General features: G+C 45.6%; 1 protein-coding gene across 1 annotated transcript in view; it reads left to right on the forward strand.

The window, feature by feature from the left end:
* The first annotated feature begins 12751 nt into the window (after positions 1-12751).
* Positions 12752-25466, forward strand: part of LOC138447881 (mitochondrial adenyl nucleotide antiporter SLC25A23-like) — a 538577-nt gene continuing 525862 nt past the window's right edge. Inside the window, exon 1 of the mRNA XM_069604353.1 lies at positions 12752-14182. Within this exon, the coding sequence (XP_069460454.1) occupies positions 13766-14182 (417 nt within the window). The 5' untranslated portion in view covers positions 12752-13765. The remainder of the gene's footprint in view (positions 14183-25466) is intronic.

Genomic DNA, 25466 nt, shown 5'->3' on the forward strand with positions numbered 1-25466 from the left:
ATGTGGTGTTTTTAGAGGGGAATACATGTTTTATATTTGTAGTCAAACATGGCTAGAGTCTACACAGTTTTGCCCCCCATACCCACTATGCAGGAGGGAGATTAAGTCTGACTGATTAAACCCACACACTTTTGTTGTCATTTGGATCAATCTATATACATGGGAGAACTCAGTTATTGGGCACTCAGGGAAACACCAGGGCTCATCTTTGGAAAGCCCAGGTCTGGTCAAAGGGATGGGCTTCTATCAAGGGTAGTCACCAGCACCCAGTCCTCATCGGACTCATCAAATGACCGGCCCAGTCAGCTTTTAGGTTCTGCCTCCCATGCAAGGTTTAAGGCCTCTCAACGTAGACCGCTTCCTCCCTCCAAGATGGTTTTTAGTCAGCTTTTCTCCTGGCAAAGTGCTACCTCTATGGTTTTGGCAGCTCCCCTACTTTCCCATAGATAATCTAAGTTGATATAGTACCTGTGACATACTCCAAATAATGAATAAGGGGATGTTCCAAACCATTTTCCCATGGATCAAATTGGATATTCATTTTCTCCCCCTCCTCTCTAGTCCCCCTCTCCCAGTCGATAGGGTGAGGGTCTTAGGAGGTCCAGATTATGGCTAATGAGGGGAGGAGAAAAATGCATATTTTTACAATGATATTTAAAGTTGCATTTTTCTTTCTCAGAAAGTCACATCACAACATTTTTCAATTTACAGATACACACCATAAACTATATATTTTCAGATTCCACGACTCCTGCCAGGCCTATTAACAGTAGTTTGATCTTGGCACAACCTTCCTGGAGCACGCTATCATTTGTTGCCCACTATTCAGCAACCTACATAGTTAGAAATATGACACTTCACAATCTAAACATTAATTTCACATTCTTTTAGTTCGCCAACTTTCAAATTTCTATCACTTAGGGGAAGGCCACAATCCTACTTTTACCTACAACTCAAATTACACACATTGCGTGATATGAATATTTACATAGAACTGACAGGCTTTTTGTGATCTTTAATATGAGTCATGGATGAACCTACTAGGATGCGCCATTCTCTTTTTTTTCCAGGATATGGAGTCCCGTGTTGTTCCATAGCAATACATTAATATAGAATTCTTCAGTTTCACATTTCAGAAAGCCCAGGCAGTTTCATTTTCTCCAAAGTCACATGACCTGGACACCTGCTTATCCATGTTGGCTGTTTATGTCACAATCTTTGAAGTTCCATTGCCATTCTCTGTTTGAAGATGCAAGGCAGTTTATTGGGGCCATGACAGTCTTGAAAGATCTGGCCTGTCTTTCCTTATTTGACCCTTCCACAATTTTGATCTGAAAACTGTGTATTTTTTTTAGCATTTTGCTGAAACAGACCTTCATTCCTGGTAGGCATCAACCAAAAGGTCTCTGGGTTCAGAGATCCAGATCCACGGCCCAGCACTTCAATGGAGGAAACTGCAAAAGCAAGCTACATGTATCATTCTGAAAGAAATGGCGTTTTAAATCAAAAATAGGTGTGTTACATGTAACAGTTTACATGTAATCTGGCCTTTCTGTTCATGTGTAATGTATTTCTTTAGTCTAACAGTTGAAAAGACATGTGTATCCGCTCTGTATTGTCTACACACAGGCCGTTATTTATCATGGGAATCCAATGTCCACTTTAAAACCCCAAGCAGGCCTTTCCATTTACATGTCATTTGTTATGTTGGGAAGTAAGTGTTTCTGTTTGTGTCAAATGAAATGTCTCACTTTGGATCACTTGTAGATATAAGTCACACCTTCACTTAGATTTCTAGATTACAGTCTTGTGTTGCATTAGAAGTCAATGTAACATGTTGCTGCCAATCTTGCTCAGTCAACGTGTGCCTTTACATGAAGTCAGCATCTGGAGCAGCACATGTCTCTTTGGAATCCATTGTACACATGTAGCAATATTACCTTTATAAGGCACACTTTCCTTCAACTCAGTGCCTTTCCATTTTGGTAAAGTTGAAGGAGACCCATTTTTTCGCATTTACTAGGCCTCATCCTGCAAAATAAGCATTTTGGGCTGGCCTGCATCTTCCAATGGATCTCATCCAGCAGTCAGCTTTAATCTCGCAGTAGTGGCCTTGCACGGCCTTGTGGGATGTTCCAACCCACTAGTCTATGCCCTGCAACATCACTGTGTGCCGTGTTAATCAAAACAACAGAACGGCCGCCGAAAAGCCTTAAGTGTGCAGGAAAACCTGAAAAATAGGCCGCCAATCCATTTTGCCTATGTCAGTGGTAGCACAGGAGACCACTGCCAAAACCTTTCATTGGGCTGACCACAGAGTAAAATGAAACTACTTGAAAAAGCAGTGCTGCAGTGCAAGGGAAACCCAGAACTGCTTTAAAAATCCGTTTTTCCTTGGCTGTGGAAAGTGCAAAAATCATGGTGCCCAAACATCACAAAAGATCCAATTTCCTTGTTGGGTGTTAAGCATCACTTTATTTAAAGAACCCCCATAAGCACAAGGTCAGGAGAAACATCTTTCATCATCAAAAAATCCACATTCAAAAGGTGCTTGCATGGGAAAAATATGTCAGAGATAGGCGCAGTACTGCCACTCGCCTGTGTCAGAAACTGTCATTTACTTAAACTGTCATTTAAACTTGTACATTAAAATCAAAGTGTGGAAAAGAAGAGACTTCCTATCAAAAACAATATAGGTTGTACAATTCAATCTCTATGTTTTAGAAAGGCTGGAATTAAGAGATTTGTGGCTATATTTGTTAAAAATGTTAATTGTATTTTAGAAAAAGAGTATTTTAAACTTTGTTTTAAAAGTGAGTTAAAGCCAGCCACACTGAGCTTCAAGGACATTCCGCAACTTCTCCCAAAAAAAGGAATCTTCCCCCCTGCTATCTGCTGAGGAACTGGCAGGGACCTGCTAATGGAAGTGGGAGGGGATGTTGGCCTGTTGCTCTGACCAGAGACAAAAGACTCCCTTGACTGAAAGGAAATGTTAATTTGGGTGTCAACAGAAACCAGCTGCTGGCAGGAAGAGGCTCAGGTGGCCCCTGGCTTAGCCAAACCTTGGAGGTGGGGCTAGACTGAATTGTGTATCTGGAACTGAAAAAAAGTATGTTTTTGAGAAAAAGACTCATAGAAAACTGTGCTAAACTGGTAAAAATCTGGAATTTATAAATTGTTAAAATGAAAATGTTGCTCACAAGTAGAAACTACTCTGGAATGTGTGCGATGTTCAGAGACTGAACCACGAAAATGTTGATATTGTAGCAATTTTGATAATGCTAGGAATATGAAAATTTACAGGAGTATGCCCAGATGTTTTGCGCATGTATGTGGAAACATTTGTACAGATCTGGACAGATACGTGCTTTATTCAATTGGGAATGTAAATATGTATTATTATTATTTTTTTTTTATTTTTTTTATTTGATATGGATGATAAAATCATCCTTCAAATATATAGCCAAAAATACAAAAACATTTAACAATTGTTCAATAAAGTTTAGCAACATTTCATTTAAAAGCAAATGAAATGTATTATTGTATTATTAATAATATGTATTATTAGCAAGTTGGTGATATTGTAGATTTGCTTTTTATGAAAAATCGATTTTCTGTGTAGAAACAAAGGGGAGGTTTTTTCCCTGGACCACAAACACAGGGTCATCAGGACACATCATGACACTCTGGTTGCTTCTCAAATCGGGAGACAGGGAATACTTTGACCAATCAGTTTCCTAGAGGGTGGGTTTATGATAATCAGCCTATCCACCCCCTTGGGAAATACATAAATAGGGACTGTTGAGGACCTAGAGACTCACATTCACCCATCAACTGATCTACTGGCGAAGCGCTCTGCAGGAAGAACCCAGATCCAGACTCCAGAACTCTGAAAGCAGAAGGCCAAAATACAAAGCTGAACCCTTCTCAGCTGGCCTTTAAAATCTTGCAACCTGATTTTAACCCCAAACTTACTGATGCTGGGAAGATTCACTGCAATCACACGGTGAATGAACTGGGGCACAGCAATTAGCAACTCATTTGCACTAATTAGATTCAATGTCAGAAAACATGTATTATATATATTCCTGCTGGGATCATTCAAGTAATTCAAACATGTACAGTAAATTTTCATTTTCTGAATTGATGTGAAAAACATATATGTGTATTTTACACCATACACAAATTCAATTGATTCAACAAAACTCTGTCAAAGATAAAAGATACAAGTTTCTACTTCACCTGACAAATATACATTTGTATTCAACACATCAAACAAATTCATGAAATGAGTCCCAATATTGAAGTTGACATAAATTGTTCGGTGTTAATATGACAATTGTCCCCTCTTTGAGCGATTAATCAGACGTGAAATCAGTCAAAGACTTCATGCAACCACATTGTCACAATACTATAAATCCCAACGTATCCCACGAGGACTCAGAATATACTTGGAACCAACTCTCTGTAAAGAGAATCCTGAATTTGTTAAAAGGTGGAGACTTATTTTAAATAAGTGTTCACTGGATCTTATCATCCTAACTATTGAAGAATTATCCAAATCCCTTACAACCATTGAAGTGGATCTTGAGAATACCAAAAAATCTTTGGGTACCCTGATGACAAAAGATGAGTTTACAGCATTATTAGCAGAAGTTGACAACAAGCTTGAAACCTACAAAAGAGAAATTGAATCGAAATAAATCAGAAAATTTAGAAGGGACACGTTGATTATAAATCAAACATAGTCTATACATGGAAAGCTTATTACCAAGAAAGGGACAATCAAAGGAGCTCAAGATCTGCCTGGCAAAAAAATAAGAAAGCACCAAATTCAGGGTCAGTACCGACATCATCTGACGCCACCAGTGCCGAAACAGATAACATTGAAGTCCCAACGGAAGCCGAACCAGAAGAAGCAAGAGAAGATAGAAGAGAGACGAGGGGGTTCAGCCAGATCCCAAGCACTTCGAAACTTCCCGCAGACATCACACCTGTCACGTATTCTTTTTTAGACAGAATAAGACACAAAGAGGGAAAAAGAAAATATCCACAGAGGAAAGTGAACCATCCAATAAAGAAAACCTAGTGGTGAACATTTAAAAATATAGACTGTCCACTTTTGAATGTCAAACACTACAAAAGTGCATTTCATTTGTCCCTCACTACAATACTACCTTATTGAAAGAAAAAATAGCTTTTTTCAAATTGATGAGAAAAATGAAGCTGAAATTGTTCTTTGATGTCATTGATATTCCGTAAAATATCCAACCATCAAAAAATGTGGAACTGAAACCTAAAAGTACATTTACATCACCTGTACAGACACTTGAGTCTTTTCAAAAAAGGGTGCTTAAAGACCTTAAAAAACTCAAATCTCAGAGCAGAAGGAAAGGGAATTTGACCCATAGAGAAAAACAGGCATTAGAACAACTTTGGCAAAATCCAGACATTATTCTGAAACCTGCTGACAAAGGGGGAGCCCTTGTCATTATGGACACCGAGAAATACAAGATGGAACTGTTACGTCAATTAGAAGATCACGACATGTACCTCAAGATCTTTGAAGACCCAACGGAAAGAGTGAGAACTATAATTAACAGAATTCTGGATGAAGCTATGGAATCAGACATCATTACTGAAAAAACGAAAAGATTCTTGAATAATCTATATCCGATCATGCCGGTGATTTATAAAGAAGAGTGATCCCCTATTCATTCTTAAATTACTAAGCATAGTATTGGAGAATAACTTTTTTTGCTTTGAAAAGAGGTACTTTATTCAAATTTCTGGGACTTCAATGGGTGCAGCGATGGCACCAAGTTATGCAAACATATATATATCATATTTGGAAGAAACTAAGGTTATCAATAATCCAAAATGGAACAACAAGCTGAAATGCTTTACTACGTTTATTGACAACCTATTTGGAATTTGGCAAGGGACTGAAGATGAAATCCAGGAATTTCTTGTTTACATGAATGCATTGGCACCAAGAATTCAGTTTACACATAAGGTCAGCAAGACTGACATTGTCTTTTTGGATGTTAAGATATATTGGAAAATTGACAAATTGGCCACACCAATCTATACTAAAGAACAGACAGGAACAGTTTACTTTTGGCTGCAAGTTTTCATCCAAGGAAAACCATTACCATAATACCCTTGAGTCAATTCTTACGCTATAGGCAGATCATTTCTGAGGAAGAAGATTTTGAGACTAAATCAATGGAGCTAAAAGGCAAATTTATAAAAAGAGGATACAGTGAGCAAGTTTTGTCTGAGCATTACTCAACGGTGAAGGAGACTCCAAGAACAGTGCCTCTTAAGGCCAAAGTAAAATCAAAGGAAGATGAGATGGTGTATGTTACCACTTATTCGCAACAAAGCAGCAAAATTAAAAATATCATTAAAAAAAATTGGGAGATGCTGGCGTTGGATCCAACACTTGAAAAATGATTCCCACCCAACCCCTCCATTATTCGCTTACAGCAAGAGTAGGTCATTGAAAGACCACCTAATTAAATCTGATTTCACACAAAAAACAAAAGCGAAAAAGACATACAGGGGTACACTAACGTGCAATAATTGTAATTGCTGCAATAATGTATTGAAAGGTGATTCCAACTGCCATCCGCACAGTGGCAAAAGAATTCCACTACTGCACACATCAACGTGTGACACAAGAAATGTAATATATGGAATAGAAATGCCCCTGTGGCATATACTATGTGGGACTTACCAGTAGAAAAGCCAAAGTTAGATGGGTGGAACATAAGTCAAATGTAAGGAATTGTTCTACCAAATCACCTGTTGCACAACATTTCACCACAAAAGAACATACCATTGCACAAATGAAATTTGTTATTCTTGAATCGGTGAATCTCCCGAGAAGAGAGGGGAATTTGATGAAACTGTTACAACAGAGGGAGGTCTTTTGGATCGAGAAACTTGATACTATGCATCCTCGTGGAATGAATATTGATTGGGATTTGAATTGTTTTCTGTGAGATTTTAAATAGTGTGGGAATTGATGTGACAGTAACATTTTACTTTAACTGGGTGAATGTGGTTCTAACAACCCGTGATTTAATTGTATATGTAATCTACATTACTGTGCCCTTTGTATGAATTCATCAAGATCAAGAATGTGGGTCCTACACCCTTTAGATTCTGAGCTTAACTGCCGTGCTTAAGATTTTGATTCCTAAAATAAGTTACCCGAGATTCAACACACAGTGTTAATATGTATTTCTTTGTTATATTGATTTACCATATACAATTTCAAATGTAGATGTTTGAGCTTTAAGGTGTCAACAACATGTCAAATTTACCTTTAATTTGAGTACCTTCAGAAGTACCAATATACCAAATATGATAGCGGCACTCATAGAATGAATAGCGCTTTAAACCATTCTAAGATGGTGCCCAAATTCGAGCGGCCATTGAAACAATAGAAGGACATTTAGAAGGGAGCAGTCTCGTGGAATCCGCGTTTCCTTTACCAAGACGGCGGTGGAAAGCTGGCAGAGGAGGCATTCATTGAGGAGGGTATCGATTGGAAGAGCAATACTGAGGTACATAGATGTTAAGGGCTCCATACGTACAATTTATGTTGAAGGTGACACTTAGAGTGTGTATGAACCTGATACTTCACTTTGCTATTGTTAACAGAGAATTGCATATAACACACGCTCTTGTGTGATTTAAGTGAGCGAGCAGAAAAACACACCGGATTAGAACGGGGGCACGCTGACTACAAGACAGGCAGGCTGCATCTCTTACAAACTACTTATATCTGATGTTTATAATAATATGAACAACCCCTGAATTATACATATAATATATGTTACAGGAAGGGAATGGAATAACTACCCAGTACATCGCGAATCTATTGAGCCTTCACTACTGATTTAATCAGACTGATTACTGTCACGTAATTTTAGGTAAGCAACAGATTATATTTTTTGAGTTACTTACTATATTAAAGTGAATCCTGTGTGGCGACTGGGGGACCCGACGCTAGGTTTTGGCGCTTACTCCCCCTGAGCCACACGACCCTTGACTCTTGTCTGACACTGATATACACATATTTTTCAGTGACTTTGTAATCCACCTGAATGGAAACATTCGGACTACACTCCAGGTCCATCACTAAGGTTGGTGCCACTATATACCTTTAAGTCATCCACTACTTATATCCACGTAATTATAATTACCACACTGATTGATTTTTTCTTTATAATTAATTGCAGGAGAGATAGAAATAACGATTACCCAATATTTATAACCTGAAGAAGGGCGTTTGTCGCTCGAAACGCGTAGTTGAGAAGAGGGGACAATTGTCATATTAACACCGAACAATTTATGTCAACTCCAATATTGGGACTCATTTCATGAATTTTGTTACAAATTTGTTTTTTCATTGAGAAAGATGTCTTGAATACAAATGTATATTTGTCAGGTGAAGGAGAAATTTGTATCTTTTATCTTTGACACAGTTTTGTTGAATCAATTGAATTTGTGTATGGTGTAAAATACACATATATGTTTTTCACATAAATTGAGAAAATGAAAATTTACTGTACATTGTTTGAATTACTTGAATGTTCCCAGCGGGAATATATATATTTACTTGAATGATCCCAGCGGGAATATATATAATACATGTTTTCTGACATTGAATCTAATTAGTGCAACTGAGTTGCTAATTGCTGTGCCCCAGTTCATTCACCGTGTGATTGCAGTGAACCTTCCCAGCATCAGTACTTTTCAGTAAAGGTAGCACTTTACTCTCTGGGAGCACCTAAAGTCGGTTTATGAGTAGACTAACTATATTGTGAATTGATCAAAAGGTTGAAAATTATTAATTTCAATAGGTGTGCATCTCTACTTTCCACTCATCTGTTTAACCCCAAACTTCCCAGGGGCACAACAAATTGAACAGCCGGGCTGTGCTGTTTTTCTGCTTCTTGCCAAGAACTCTTGCTAGAACCCAGAGGTCCAAACCAGTAGAGCAGAGCTGTAACCCAGAACCACCCGTCAGATCCAGTCCAAGAAGCCTTGCTGAGTGCAGAACCAAGCGCCTGAATCCTGTCTGGTGGCGAGCAGATTACAGTCCAAAACCCTTTGACCAGATCCTGATGGGCCTATTCCAAAACTATAGTTGTGAGTATTTAGCATAGAATTGTCCATAGCCAATCTCTTATCATTAAGTCATCCCATTCAACCCATTCCAACATATCCAGACTGCATTGTAGAATCTCTTTTGTCTGTCCTGAATCCTTCTCTCATCCATATAGTCCTGTGATAATGGTAGTGATAATCATCTTTGCGCTAATATATATTTGCTGAAGAAAGGCAAGTGTCGCAGTGGGCAAAGATCAGACAGAGGCGCCTCTGGACTGGTGGCTGTACCATTGGTATCTCGCATCTTCATAGCCCCCTAGTGTAAAGCCAATCCTTGTATGTAATCTTCAAAAGCACATCTTTCATTTGAAATCTTGACTCTTTTTGAGAAAAATCGACCTTTACTAAAACCTTCATAACTTCTGAACCGTACGTGCTAGGAACGAAATGTAAGTGTCACATTGAAGCTAACATCCTCAGCTTTCACTGAATGCGCGCAGAAAAGTTTGCCGCGATTCTGCATTTGGCTCAATTTCACCACATGCAAAATAGCTATTTCTTTGCATTCAACCTCTGAATTCAGTTTCCTATCTGCCAGCCATTCAATCATCATTGCTAGTGTCTACCTGGAACTATCCAAAGCGGCTCCCACTAGTTCTGAATCCTATTTAGCGAATTAAAGTCATTTTCAGTGTGTTTCCCATTCATTACAAGCCACATTCAAAAGGATTTGACCTGTTTAAAATCAGTCCTGTTTCTCTCTAAGCTTGCTAGGGGGGGTGAGGGGGGGGTGGAATTGGGATTGAAACTGCATTTGTAGAGTGTTTATTCCTGAAACCTGTTTCTCTCCTTCATCTCTATATTTCATATTAGGGGGGATTGAGTAGTATCAGGGGGAAAGAGTGATTACACTGCATTTGATTGAATTCAGATCAAGTTGTATTTCTGTGCTACATTAATTTCCTATAATTGCATTTCATTGAACCTACACAAAGTTTTATTCTATGCTACAATTTTTCTTCTCATCCATACTCCTATTGATTAAAGAGATTGTTGATTGTAATATCACCCCTTGGTGATCATTGTATAAATATTAATAGTGTGATATATTGTTCAAATTCATAAAAGTGTGATATATCTATTGTTGAATTCACAAAATAAATCTTTGAACTTTGCAAAACAACCTACTTCTTGGTTCAGTGAGACGGGGGGGGCAGGCGGTTCAAAGAGAGGGGCGTGATATAAGGGTACATCATTCCGAAATAAAAGAACTTTAGACATAAAAATATACAATTAAGGGTTCCAGCTGGGCATCACACGCTAGGCATTGACTTAGGTGGTGTGCTGGGTTGAAACCACTTACAGCCTCTCGGTTCATATCATTCTGGGGCTGAATTTACACCCCACACAATCTGAGTCTGAGAAAATACGTGCCAGGGCTCAGAAATAAGGGCCAGGGATAATACCCCCCACAAATTAAGCACTGCTTACAGCTGGTCTCTGTCAGCAGTGTATACATCTTACTTTGAAATTACTGGCCCTTTCATCTGTGTTGGTGATGAGGAGTGGTTAATGCTGTTCCCCACCTAAGCGGTTGCTGGATTGATTTAATGTTCTCTGTCCCGAGGCCCGGCAGTAGTCCGTCTGGGAGGCAAAGGATCTTGGGTCAGCATAAAAGTCAGTTTCCCCTTCTTCATCTCCCTGCTCATCCCTCCCAGTAGTTGGTGTTTCCATGACCATCACCCCTTCTGTTTGGCAGTCACTGGCAGCTGGCTAAGCACCCTACATTCTTCATATGGCAGCATATTGCTTCTGGCGATGGTCCCTGCGAACCCTGTGTGAATTGTGCACCCAGATTTTATGGGTGTGAGTAAACAAGACACCAGCCACCTTCAGCCAGTCACACCTGTTTTCTCAAATGGTCCAAGTTGCTCTCTGGACACCTGCAAGCTCATGTGGGCTTCCCTCAGGTGCACTTGTTTGGAGCAGTCTGATGGAAATGTCCATGGCTTTTAGCTGGAGTAAGGAATATATAGCCCTGTAAAGAAACAGTACCTCTAAAATACCTTGCATAGTAGTTGGCGTTAATCAAACATTGGCCCAGCTGAAGGTGCAGATCGACGTATGTCAAGCGTGTGTCCCTGTGTGTATTGCAACGTGTGTCTGTGTGTTTGTGTGTGTGTATATATACAGGCAATAGTTTGAATGAGTGTGTGTGTGTGTGTGTGTGTGGTGTGTGTGTGTGTGTGTGTGTGTGTGTGTGTGTGTGTGTGTGTGTGTGTGTGTGTGTATGTGTGGGTGTGTGTGTGTGGTGTGTGTGTGTGTGTGTGTGTGTGTGTGTGTGTATAAGTGAATTGTGTGCATGTGTTTGGTTGGTGTGTGTGATTTAGGGTCCGCCACACCTTCAGCAGCATCATTCATGTTATTTACACTAAGCAATGCTGGCATACATTGTGTATGCAACATCATGAAAGTGATTTATCAGTCGAATGGAGGAATGTATTATGGTGCAGCATCACGGGGTGATATACAGTAGCTTTGCTGTCATATACCATGGGTGCAGCATCATAAGATATATTGTGGCAATAGAACTACATAAAGCGAGTGCAGCTTGATGAAAATTATTTACAGTGGCAATTCTAGCATATAATGTGAATGCAAGTGAATTGCAGTATCAATACTGGCCTATATCTTGTGGCCACTGTCATGGAAGTAATTTACTGTGAAAATGCTGGTAAAACAGAACATATGTTGTGGCACAGGACATTAACATGATTTACAGCGGACGCAGCTTCATGAAAGTGATTTACAGTGGAAATGTGGGTGTATAGTGTGGGTGCAACATCGAAGTGGTTTGGAGTATGAATGCTGGCATATATTATGGGTGTAGCTTAATGAAAGTTATTTGCATTGGAAATGCTGGCATATACTGTGAACACAGGCATTGAGAATATGCTGTAAAGTGCTCCTGTGTCCTGTTGTGACCTGGTATCTGTCAGGTGTATTCATGTTATCCCAGTGAGCCGTGTTTATATTGTTGGGTTTTTTACCCAATGTATCGCTGTAAAATGCACTGTTTCAACCCATTGCTTGAAAGTTTTCTTCTGGGTGACCTCTGTGGATTGTTGAGGATCCTCACAGCACTCTCTGCCGCTCCATCTTTTTCAGGGGATATATTACCTCCACCGCTGACTTTTAATCTTTTTGGCGCTGCCTCACGAGCCACCTGCCCCTTCCCCAAAAGCTTCCGCCATCACTACTCGTAACCACACCGCCTACTCTTATAGTCTGGCTTTCTTGCGGGGCGAGAGCATTTTAGCTGAGGAGGGCGTTGAGGGCTGTTTCAGGGTGCTATGTGGCAGAGGGGTCTTCTGACAGTGTGGCATAATGGCGGTGTAGGTGGGTGGGTGATGGTGGCATGGCTTGAATAGAAAGGGACCCAGTTCACGACTAATTTGAAAACAAGAAGCAGGTGTGGGTGAGAAATGGAGCACATTGCACTTTGTGCGTTATGTGGCTAGGCGTGTTAGAATGCATGCAGTGCCAGCATGCACACTTGCTGCAGGTAGGCAGATTTCTGGGCCACGCCCACCCCTCTCTGGATGCCAGAGCGGGCGGGCGCAGAAAGCACATATTAGTAATGGCGGCTTCTCGGATTTCAGAGCAGGCACTGCTCAGCTGAGAGGGAGCAGAGCAGGCAGAGGCGCCCTGGGAGCAGGCACCACAGGAGCGGCCAGAGGAGCCGCGCGGAGGCCAGGCAGCACCAAAGCAGGCACCACAAGAGCAAGCAGGAGCTGGCAGGCTGGGACCTGCAGCAAGAGCCACGCTGGAGACCAGTGGCACCGGAGCAGGCATAGCAGCGACCCTGAGGACGAGCAACACGGGAGCAGGCAGGGGAGCAGGCAGACCCACACCGCAGACAGGCGGATTGCCCCGCAGAAAAGAGAGCGTGTACTGCGAGTTAGCAAGCCCATAGCAAGCAGCGGGGCCATCACTGCGAGCAGGCAGAGGGGCCTGCACTGAGGGCAGGCAGCTGAGCCATCCTTTAGGGTAGGTGGAGGCCCTCTGCAGACGAGCCTGGACTGAGTGCACACAACCCCCAGGGCAACTTGCACCCAGAGCAGGCACATACTCGGGACAGGCTATTCCCGAGCACGGAGTAGCCTGCACAGGCAAAGCACGCGAGCAACCTGCCACCAAGAGCCCTTCAGGGCAGGCATCACCCAGCATCCATAGCAGGCAGTGCCCAGAACAGGCTTAATCCAGCAGCCATTGCAGGTAGTGCCCAGCACAGGCATCACCCAGCAGCAGCAGCAGGCAGTGCCCAGAAGAGGCTTCACCCAGCAGTAATAGCAGGCAGTGCCTAGAAGAGGCATCACGTAGATCAAGGAACAACAGGAAGAGGCACCACCAAGACTCGAGAGTAACTGCCCCAGCACAGGCCTCCCTAACTCTCTAGAGTAAACAGGACTGGTAGCAGCCCCTACCCAGAGCCTCTCCGCCTCTCAGCTTCCAGCGCAGGAGCACCCCGAGCAGACTCATGGCACTGGAGTCACGTGACTACCCCCTGCGGGGCCCATAAAGCAGGATGAGGCCCGCACCCTGGATCCAGAGACATCCTTGAACTTCCAGAGGCATGGTGTGCCAGGAGAGCGGCGCCTTGGGCGCGGAGACCAGGCCCCAGAGACTGGCAGGGTGCCACCAGAACAGGGACCCTGACAATGGGACTCTCCAGACACCGGCGAGGCACTGCCTGAAGATGGGCACCCACACCAGGACTGTCCTTATGCCCGTGGGGTCCTCCTTGAGGCCAGCGCCTCGATGCCCACGCCGCAAGGAGCCCATGATGGGAACCTTTCTGACTCGAGCAAGATGCCAAGAAAGCAGGGACGTCCTGGCATCAGCAGGAGGGCACAGGGACCCCGAGAAGGAGCAGCGTTGGGCCCGTCTCTTTGCCCAACTGGATGCCAACAAGGACGGCCGAGTGGACATTAACGAGCTGCGGGAGGGTCTGGCAATGATGGGCATGCACTCCGTCATCAACGCAGAGGAGGTGAGGGGCGCACCCACAGGTGGGCATGGAGGGGAGCCCGTGGGCGAGAGGGCCACCCTAAGGGGAGTAGGGAGTTCTGGGCAGGCACAGTATGAATGAGGGGAGCAATGGATGGGACTGTAGACCTGGCAGATGAGTGGGGTGCTGGCACCTGTGGGCAAGAGGAGAACCCATGGGTGGAAACCAGAGAATGCCAACAGATTTGAGAGGACCTAGGGAAGCAGAGGGTGCAGGGCTGGTTGGTGAGAGGGATGCTCAGAAGAGAGTAATTGAGATGAGGTGGTCCAACATCAGACCTCATCATTTGGTAACTTGGCCGATCTCAAGGCTTGAACCCAACGGGGTAATAAGTAGGCGAGACCGAGCATAATCTCATCAAGGTCCACTCAAAGGCTAAGGAACATAATGTCCAGGCAGAGGAAATCAAGTGAATGTTTTGGAAATGTTGGGTAACAGTCTTATAATAAAAGTATATTCTTGATGTCTCAAAAAGAGAAGAGGTGGTGGGCATATGTCCCAAAGCGACTGACTGTCTGTAGAAGTCCTTACTAAGTCCATATTCTGGGATGGAGACTGGCTCTGACAAAACCGCTCCGGATAGCAGCAAAGGTTGGGCCTGTGGTGCAGAATTGATTGTCTGCATGGTCCTTGAGCTGGAGAAAAGCTCTTTGAGTTGGTGCCGAGGGCATCCAACCAAGTGCATTTCTTTTCCTATAGTTCCTGGGGTTGCTCATGGTGGCAATGCTTGAAGCATTGATGTTTCTCTGATAGATCCTGGGGTGGTGGCAATGCTTGGAGCATTGATGTTTCTCTGATAGTTCCTGGGGTTGCTCATGGTGGCAATGCTTGGAGCACTGATGTTTCTCTGATAGGTCCTGGGGTTGCTCGTGGTGACAATGCTTGGAGCACTGATGTTTCTCTGATAGTTCCTGGGGTTGCTCTTGGTCGCAATGCTTTGAGCATTGATGTTTCTCTGATAGTTCCTGGAGTTGCTCTTGGTCTCAATGCTTTGAGCATTGATGTTTCTCTGATAGTTCCTGGTGTTGCTCTTGGTGGCAATGCTTGGAGCATTGATGTTTCTCTGATAGTCCCTGGGGTGGTGGCAATGCTTGGAGCATTGATGTTTCTCTGATAGTTCCTGGGGTTGCCCGTGGTGGCAATGCTTTGATCTTTGATGTTTCTCTGATAGTTCCTGGGGTTGCCCGTGGTGGCAGTGCTTGGAGCATTGATGTTTCTCTGATAGATCCTGGGGTGGTGGCAGTGCTTGGAGCATTGATGTTTCTCTGATAGTTCCTGGGGTTGCTCGTGGTGGCAATGCTTGGAGCATTGATGTTTCTCTGATAGTTCCTGGGGTTGTTCGTGGTGGCAATGCTTGGAGCACTGATGTTTCTTTGATAGTTCCTGGGGTTGCGCTTGGTCGCAATGCTTTGAGCATCGATGTTTCTCTTATAGTTCCTGGGGTTGCTCTTGGTCGCAATGCTTTGAGCATTGATGTTTCTCTGATAGTTCCTGGTGTTGCTCTTGGTGGCAATCCTTGGAGCATTGATGTTTCTCTGATAGTTCCTGGGGTGGTGGCAATGCTTGGAGCATTGATGTTTCTCTGATAGTTCCTGGGGTTGCTCATGGTGGCAATGCTTGGAGCATTGATGTTTCTCTGATAGATCCTGGGGTGGTGGCAATGCTTGGAGCATTGATGTTTCTCTGATAGTTCCTGGGGTTGCTCGTGGTGGCAATGCTTGGAGCATTGATGTTTCTCTGATAGTTCCTGGGGCTGCTCGTGGTGGCAATGCTTTGAACTTTGATGTTTCTCATATAGTTCCTGGGGTTGCTCATGGTGGAAATGCTTGGAGCACTGATGTTTCTCTGATAGTTCCTGGGGTTGCTCGTTGTGGCAATGCTTGGAGCATTGATGTTTCTCTGATAGTTCCTGGGGTTGCTCGTAGTGGTAATGCTTGGAGCATTGATGTTTCTCTGATAGTTCCTGCGGTTGCTCTTGGTCGCAATGCTTTGAGCATTGATGTTTCTCTGATAGTTCCTGGGGTTGCTCTTGGTCGGAATGCTTTGAGCATTGATGTTTCTCTGATAGTTCCTGGGGCTGCTCGTGGTGGCAATGCTTTGAACTTTGATGTTTCTCTGATAGTTCCTGGGGTTGCTCATGGTGGCAATGCTTGGAGCACTGATGTTTCTCTGATAGTTCCTGGGGTTGCTCGTGGTCGCAATGCTTGGAGCACTGATGTTTCTTTGATAGTTCCTGGGGTTGCTCTTGGTCGCAATGCTTTGAGCATTGATGTTTCTCTGATAATTCCTGGGGTTGCTCTTGGTCGCAATGCTTTGAGCATTGATGTTTCTCTGATAGTTCCTGGTGTTGCTCTTGGTGGCAATGCTTGGAGCATTGATGTTTCTCTGATAGTTCCTGGGGTGGTGGCAATGCTTGGAGCATTGATGTTTCTCTGATAGTTCCTGGGGTTGCCCGTGGTGGCAATGCTTTGAGCTTTGATGTTTCTCTGATAGTTCCTTGGGTTGCCCGTGGTGGCAGTGCTTGGAGCATTGATGTTTCTCTGATAGTTCCTGGGGTTCCTCTTGGTGGCAATGTTTGGAGCATTGATGTTTCACTGATAGTTCCTCTGGTTGCTCTTGGTGGCAATGATTGGACCATGATGTTTCTCTGATAGTTCCTGGGGTTGCTCGTGGTGCCAATGCTTGGAGCATTGAGGTTTCTCTGATAGTTCCTGGGGGTGCTCGTGGTGGCAATGCTTGGAGCATTGATGTTTGTCTGATAGTTCCTGGGGTTGCTCGTGGTGGCAATGCTTGGAGCATTGATGTTTCTCTGATAGTTCCTGGGGTTCCTCTTGGTGGCAATGTTTGGAGCATTGATGTTTCTCTGATAGTTCCTCTGGTTGCTCTTGGTGGCAATGATTGGACCATGATGTTTCTCTGATAGTTCCTGGGGTTGCTCGTGGTGCCAATGCTTGGAGCATTGAGGTTTCTCTGATAGTTCCTGGAGTTGCTCGTTGTGGCAATGCTTGGAGCATTGATGTTTGTCTGATAGTTCCTGGGGTTGCTCGTGGTGGCAATGCTTGGAGCATTGATGTTTCTCTGATAGGTCCTTGGGTTGCTCGTGGTGGCAATGCTTGGAGAATTGATGTTTCTCTGATAGTTCCTGGGGTTGCTCTTGGTCGCAATGCTTTGAGCATTGATGTTTCTCTGATAATTCCTGGGGTTGCTCTTGGTCGCAATGCTTTGAGCATTGATGTTTCTCTGATAGTTCCTGGTGTTGCTCTTGGTGGCAATGCTTGGAGCATTGATGTTTCTCTGATAGTTCCTGGGGTGGTGGCAATGCTTGGAGCATTGATGTTTCTCTGATAGTTCCTGGGGTTGCCCGTGGTGGCAATGCTTTGAGCTTTGATGTTTCTCTGATAGTTCCTTGGGTTGCCCGTGGTGGCAGTGCTTGGAGCATTGATGTTTCTCTGATAGTTCCTGGGGTTCCTCTTGGTGGCAATGTTTGGAGCATTGATGTTTCACTGATAGTTCCTCTGGTTGCTCTTGGTGGCAATGATTGGACCATGATGTTTCTCTGATAGTTCCTGGGGTTGCTCGTGGTGCCAATGCTTGGAGCATTGAGGTTTCTCTGATAGTTCCTGGGGGTGCTCGTGGTGGCAATGCTTGGAGCATTGATGTTTGTCTGATAGTTCCTGGGGTTGCTCGTGGTGGCAATGCTTGGAGCATTGATGTTTCTCTGATAGTTCCTGGGGTGGTGGCAATGCTTGGAGCATTGATGTTTCTCTGATAGTTCCTGGGGTTGCTCATGGTGGCAATGCTTGGAGCATTGATGTTTCTCTGATAGATCCTGGGGTGGTGGCAATGCTTGGAGCATTGATGTTTCTCTGATAGTTCCTGGGGTTGCTCGTGGTGGCAATGCTTGGAGCATTGATGTTTCTCTGATAGTTCCTGGGGCTGCTCGTGGTGGCAATGCTTTGAACTTTGATGTTTCTCAAATAGTTCCTGGGGTTGCTCATGGTGGAAATGCTTGGAGCACTGATGTTTCTCTGATAGTTCCTGGGGTTGCTCGTTGTGGCAATGCTTGGAGCATTGATGTTTCTCTGATAGTTCCTGGGGTTGCTCGTAGTGGTAATGCTTGGAGCATTGATGTTTCTCTGATAGTTCCTGCGGTTGCTCTTGGTAGCAATGCTTTGAGCATTGATGTTTCTCTGATAGTTCCTGGGGTTGCTCTTGGTCGGAATGCTTTGAGCATTGATGTTTCTCTGATAGTTCCTGGGGCTGCTCGTGGTGGCAATGCTTTGAACTTTGATGTTTCTCTGATAGTTCCTGGGGTTGCTCATGGTGGCAATGCTTGGAGCACTGATGTTTCTCTGATAGTTCCTGGGGTTGCTCGTGGTCGCAATGCTTGGAGCACTGATGTTTCTTTGATAGTTCCTGGGGTTGCTCTTGGTCGCAATGCTTTGAGCATTGATGTTTCTCTGATAATTCCTGGGGTTGCTCTTGGTCGCAATGCTTTGAGCATTGATGTTTCTCTGATAGTTCCTGGTGTTGCTCTTGGTGGCAATGCTTGGAGCATTGATGTTTCTCTGATAGTTCCTGGGGTGGTGGCAATGCTTGGAGCATTGATGTTTCTCTGATAGTTCCTGGGGTTGCCCGTGGTGGCAATGCTTTGAGCTTTGATGTTTCTCTGATAGTTCCTTGGGTTGCCCGTGGTGGCAGTGCTTGGAGCATTGATGTTTCTCTGATAGTTCCTGGGGTTCCTCTTGGTGGCAATGTTTGGAGCATTGATGTTTCACTGATAGTTCCTCTGGTTGCTCTTGGTGGCAATGATTGGACCATGATGTTTCTCTGATAGTACCTGGGGTTGCTCGTGGTGCCAATGCTTGGAGCATTGAGGTTTCTCTGATAGTTCCTGGGGGTGCTCGTGGTGGCAATGCTTGGAGCATTGATGTTTGTCTGATAGTTCCTGGGGTTGCTCGTGGTGGCAATGCTTGGAGCATTGATGTTTCTCTGATAGTTCCTGGGGTTCCTCTTGGTGGCAATGTTTGGAGCATTGATGTTTCTCTGATAGTTCCTCTGGTTGCTCTTGGTGGCAATGATTGGACCATGATGTTTCTCTGATAGTTCCTGGGGTTGCTCGTGGTGCCAATGCTTGGAGCATTGAGGTTTCTCTGATAGTTCCTGGAGTTGCTCGTTGTGGCAATGCTTGGAGCATTGATGTTTGTCTGATAGTTCCTGGGGTTGCTCGTGGTGGCAATGCTTGGAGCATTGATGTTTCTCTGATAGGTCCTTGGGTTGCTCGTGGTGGCAATGCTTGGAGAATTGATGTTTCTCTGATAGTTCCTGGGGTTGCTCTTGGTCGCAATGCTTTGAGCATTGATGTTTCTCTGATAGTTCCTGGGGTTGCTCTTGGTCGCAATGCTTTGAGCATTGATGTTTCTCTGATAGTTCCTGGTGTTGCTCTTGGTGGCAATGCTTGGAGCATTGATGTTTCTCTGATCGTTCCTGGGGTGGTGGCAATGCTTGGAGCATTGATGTTTCTCTGATAGTTCCTGGGGTTGCTCGTGGTGGCAATGCTTGGAGCATTGATGTTTCTCTGATAATTCCTGGGGTTGCTCGTGGTGGCAATGCTTTGAACTTTGATGTTTCTCTGATAGTTCCTGGGGTTGTGGCAATGCTTTGAGCATTGATGTTTCTTTGATAGTTCCTGGGGATGCTCGTGGTGGCAATGCTTGCTCGTGAAGGCAATTCTTGGAGCATTGATGTTTCTCTGATAGTTCCTGTGGTTGCTTGTGGTGCCAGCTCTTGGAGCATTGATGTTTCTCTGATAGTTCCTGGGGTTGATCATTGTAGCAATGCTTGGAGCATTGATGTTTCTCTGATAGTTCCTCGGGTTGCTCGTGGTGGCAATGCTTGGAGCATTGATGTTTCTCTGATAGTTCCCGGGGTTGCTCGTGGTGGCAATGCTTGGAGCATTGATGTTTCTCTGATAGTTCCTGGGGTTGCTCATGGTGGCAGTGCTTGGAGCATTGATGTTTCTCTGATAGTTCCTGGGGTTGCTTGTGGTGGCAGTGCTTGGAGCATTGATGTTTCTCTGATAGTTCCTGGGGTTGCTCGTGGTGGCAGTGCTTGGAGCATTGATGTTTCTCTGATAGTTCCTGGGGTTGCTTGTGGTGGCAATGCTTGGAGCATTGATGTTTCTCTGATAGTTCCTGGGGTTGCTCGTGGTGGAAATGCTTGGAGCATTGATGTTTCTCTGATAGTTCCTGGGGTTTGCTCGTGGTGGCAGTGCTTGGAGCATTGATGTTTCTCTGATAGTTCCCGTGGTTGCTCGTGGTGGCAGTGCTTGGAGCATTGATGTTTCTCTGATAGTTCCTCGGGTTGCTCGTGGTGGCAATGCTTGGAGCATTGATGTTTCTCTGATAGTTCCCGGGGTTGCTCGTGGTGGCAATGCTTGGAGCATTGATGTTTCTCTGATAGTTCCTGGGGTTGCTCATGGTGGCAGTGCTTGGAGCATTGATGTTTCTCTGATAGTTCCTGGGGTTGCTTGTGGTGGCAATGCTTGGAGCATTGATGTTTCTCTGATAGTTCCTGGGGTTGCTCATGGTGGCAGTGCTTGGAGCATTGATGTTTCTCTGATAGTTCCTGGGGTTGCTCGTGGTGGCAGTGCTTGGAGCATTGATGTTTCTCTGATAGTTCCTGGGGTTGCTTGTGGTGGCAATGCTTGGAGCATTGATGTTTCTCTGATAGTTCCTGGGGTTGCTCGTGGTGGCAGTGCTTGGAGCATTGATGTTTCTCTGATAGTTCCTGGGGTTGCTCGTTGTAGCAATGCTTGGAGCATTGATGTTTCTCTGATAGTTACTCGGGTTGCTCGTGGTGGCAATGCTTGGAGCATTGATGTTTCTCTGATAGTTCCCGGGGTTGCTCGTGGTGGCAATGCTTGGAGCATTGATGTTTCTCTGAGTGCGAGTTGGTCCTGAGGGTGTCTGGCCGAGGCATACACACTTTGGGTCATCATGCTGGTAGCTATTCCCTATCCCAGTCCTACCAGTGGGAGTTCCTGTTGATAGAGCATGAGGTAGAAGCTGCACTGTGGCTTGCGTCCGTCGTGGCTCTTGATCCACTTCTGTAGTTAGATGTTGACGCAGGGTTGGGATCTTCCTTCTCAAGTCCGAAGCATGCACGTGCATATATTTCCCCCCAACGTGTAGATACATTGTAAGGAGCCGTGGAGAAGACCCTATGAAAGCAACTTGTGACTCTGGCTTCTACAGTTGTAGGTACACAGGGGCTTATCTCCAAGTACTGACCCTTGGTGGATTCCACTCGATCCACGATCGCCTTAAGCTTGCGGTGGTGGTCCAATCACGCTGACCTGGAGTTGGCGAGTTTGTTTGGGAATCTTCTAGTCCTTCTAAGGAGTGTGGGTACAAGCCAAACTCTAGCCTCATGCTGTGTGGTCGCTGAGTCTGGCACGCTTATTGTAGGGTGTGTCTGTAGGATTGGTTACTGGAGCTCGCCCTACAGATCCCTCGCTGAAATGGACCAGATCATCTTGGGACCAGGTGGGAGACGACCCAATAATGATGGCCAATCCTTGCGTAAGCAGCCTGGGGGTTCTCCCCAATAACAATGGCCAGTTCTGCTGTATACAATGCTTCCATAAGCAGCCCGGGGAGTTCTCCCCAATAATAATGGCCAGTGCCACTGTAGACAATCCTTCCGTAAGCAGCCTGGGGGTTCTCCCCAATAATAATAGCCAGTTCCGCTGTAGACAATCCTTCTGGGATGCCCCCGATAATAATGGCCAGTTCCGCTGTAGAGAATACTTCTGTAAGCAGCCCAGGGGTTCTCCCCAATAATAATGGCCAGTTCCGCTGTAGACAATACTTCTGTAAGCAGCCCAGGGGTTCTCCCCAATAATAATGGCCAGTTCCGCTGTAGACAATCCTTCCGTAAGCAGCCTGGGGGTTCTCCCCAATAATAATGGCCAGTTCCGCTGTAGAAATCCTTCCGTAAGCAGCCCGGGGGTTCTCCCCGATAATAATGGCCAGTTCTGCTGTAGACAATACTTCTGTAAGCAGCCCGGGGGTACTCCCCAATAATAATGGCCAGTTCTGCTGTAGACAATCCTTCCGTAAGCAGCCCGGGGGTTCTCCCCAATAATAATGGCCAGTTCCACTGTAGAAAATCCTTCCGTAAGCAGCCCGGGGGTTCTCCCCAATAATAATGGCCAGTTCCGCTGTAGACAATCCTTCCGTAAGCAGCCCGAGGGTTCTCCACAATAATAATGGCCAGTTCCGCTATAGACAATCCTTCTGTAAGCAGCCCGGGGGTTCTCCCCAATAATAATATCGGCCAGTTCCTCTGTAGACAATCCTTCCGTAAGCAGCCCGGGGGTTCTCCCCAATAATAATATCGGCCAGTTCCTCTGTAGACAATCCTTCCGTAAGCAGCCCGGGGGTTCTCCCCAATAATAATGGCCAGTGCCGCTGCAGACAATCCTTCCGTAAGCAGCCCGGGGGGTTCTCCCCAATAATAATGGCCAGTGCCGCTGTAGACAATCCTTCCGTAAGCAGCCTGGGGGTACCCCCCAATAATAATGGCCAGTTCCGCTGTAGACAATACTTCCGAAAGCAGCCTGGGGGTTCTCCCCAATAATAATGGCCTGTTCCGCTGTAGAAATCCTTCCGTAAGCAGCCTGGGGGTTCTCCCCAATAATAATGGCCTGTTCCGCTGTAGACAATCCTTCCGTAAGCAGCCCGGGGGTTCTCCCCAATAATAATGGCCAGTTCCGCTGTAGACAATCCTTCCGTAAGCAGCCCGGGGGTTCTCCCCAATAATAATGGCCAGTTCCGCTGTAGACAATCATTCTGGGATCCCCCCAATAATAATGGCCAGTTCCGCTGTAGACAATCCTTCCGTAAGCAGCCCGGGGGGTTCTCCCCAATAATAATGGCCAGCGCCGCTGTAGACAATCCTTCTGTAAGCAGCCCGGGGGTACTCCCCAATAATAATGGCCAGTTCCGCTGTAGACAATACTTCCATAAGCAGCCCAGGGGTTCTTCCCAATAATAATGGCCTATTCCGCTGTAGAAATCCTTCCGTAAGCAGCCTGGGGGTTCTCCCCAATAATAATTGCCTGTTCCGCTGTAGACAATCCTTCCGTAAGCAGCCCGGGGGTTCTCCCCGATAATAATGGCCAGTTCCGCTGTAGACAATCCTTCTGTAAGCAGCCCGGGGGATCTCCCCAATAATAATGGCCAGTTCCGCTGTAGACAATCCTTCTGTAAGCAGCCCGGGGGTTCTCCCCAATAATAATATCGGCCAGTTCCTCTGTAGACAATCCTTCCGTAAGCAGCCCGGGGGTTCTCTCCAATAATAATGGCCAGTTCCGCTGTAGACAATCCTTCCGTAAGCAGCCCGGGGGTTCTCTCCAATAACAATGGCCGGTTCCACTGTACACAATCCTTCCGTAAGCAGCCCGGGGGTTCTCCCCAATAATAATGGCCAGTTCCACTGTACACAATCCTTCCGTAAGCAGCCCGGGGGTTCTCCCCAATAATAATGGCTAGTTCCACTGTAGACAATCCTTCCGTAAGCAGCCCGGGGATTCTCCCCGATAATAATGGCCAGTTCCGCTGTAGAGAATACTTCTGTAAGCAGCCCAGGGGTTCTCCCCAATAATAATGGCCAGTTCCGCTGTAGACAATACTTCTGTAAGCAGCCCAGGGGTTCTCCCCAATAATAATGGCCAGTTCCGCTGTAGACAATCCTTCCGTAAGCAGCCTGGGGGTTCTCCCCAATAATAATGGCCAGTTCCGCTGTAGAAATCCTTCCGTAAGCAGCCCGGGGGTTCTCCCCGATAATAATGGCCAGTTCTGCTGTAGACAATACTTCTGTAAGCAGCCCGGGGGTACTCCCCAATAATAATGGCCAGTTCTGCTGTAGACAATCCTTCCGTAAGCAGCCCGGGGGTTCTCCCCAATAATAATGGCCAGTTCCACTGTAGAAAATCCTTCCGTAAGCAGCCCGGGGGTTCTCCCCAATAATAATGGCCAGTTCCGCTGTAGACAATCCTTCCGTAAGCAGCCCGAGGGTTCTCCACAATAATAATGGCCAGTTCCGCTATAGACAATCCTTCTGTAAGCAGCCCGGGGGTTCTCCCCAATAATAATATCGGCCAGTTCCTCTGTAGACAATCCTTCCGTAAGCAGCCCGGGGGTTCTCCCCAATAATAATATCGGCCAGTTCCTCTGTAGACAATCCTTCCGTAAGCAGCCCGGGGGTTCTCCCCAATAATAATGGCCAGTGCCGCTGCAGACAATCCTTCCGTAAGCAGCCCGGGGGGTTCTCCCCAATAATAATGGCCAGTGCCGCTGTAGACAATCCTTCCGTAAGCAGCCTGGGGGTACCCCCCAATAATAATGGCCAGTTCCGCTGTAGACAATACTTCCGAAAGCAGCCTGGGGGTTCTCCCCAATAATAATGGCCTGTTCCGCTGTAGAAATCCTTCCGTAAGCAGCCTGGGGGTTCTCCCCAATAATAATGGCCTGTTCCGCTGTAGACAATCCTTCCGTAAGCAGCCCGGGGGTTCTCCCCAATAATAATGGCCAGTTCCGCTGTAGACAATCCTTCCGTAAGCAGCCCGGGGGTTCTCCCCAATAATAATGGCCAGTTCCGCTGTAGACAATCATTCTGGGATCCCCCCAATAATAATGGCCAGTTCCGCTGTAGACAATCCTTCCGTAAGCAGCCCGGGGGGTTCTCCCCAATAATAATGGCCAGCGCCGCTGTAGACAATCCTTCTGTAAGCAGCCCGGGGGTACTCCCCAATAATAATGGCCAGTTCCGCTGTAGACAATACTTCCATAAGCAGCCCAGGGGTTCTTCCCAATAATAATGGCCTATTCCGCTGTAGAAATCCTTCCGTAAGCAGCCTGGGGGTTCTCCCCAATAATAATTGCCTGTTCCGCTGTAGACAATCCTTCCGTAAGCAGCCCGGGGGTTCTCCCCGATAATAATGGCCAGTTCCGCTGTAGACAATCCTTCTGTAAGCAGCCCGGGGGATCTCCCCAATAATAATGGCCAGTTCCGCTGTAGACAATCCTTCTGTAAGCAGCCCGGGGGTTCTCCCCAATAATAATATCGGCCAGTTCCTCTGTAGACAATCCTTCCGTAAGCAGCCCGGGGGTTCTCTCCAATAATAATGGCCAGTTCCGCTGTAGACAATCCTTCCGTAAGCAGCCCGGGGGTTCTCTCCAATAACAATGGCCGGTTCCAC

Source organism: Ambystoma mexicanum, chromosome 3q, assembly GCF_040938575.1.
Source record: "Ambystoma mexicanum isolate Mex_15411 chromosome 3q, UKY_AmexF1_1, whole genome shotgun sequence".
NCBI classification, from domain to species: Eukaryota; Metazoa; Chordata; class Amphibia; order Caudata; family Ambystomatidae; genus Ambystoma; species Ambystoma mexicanum.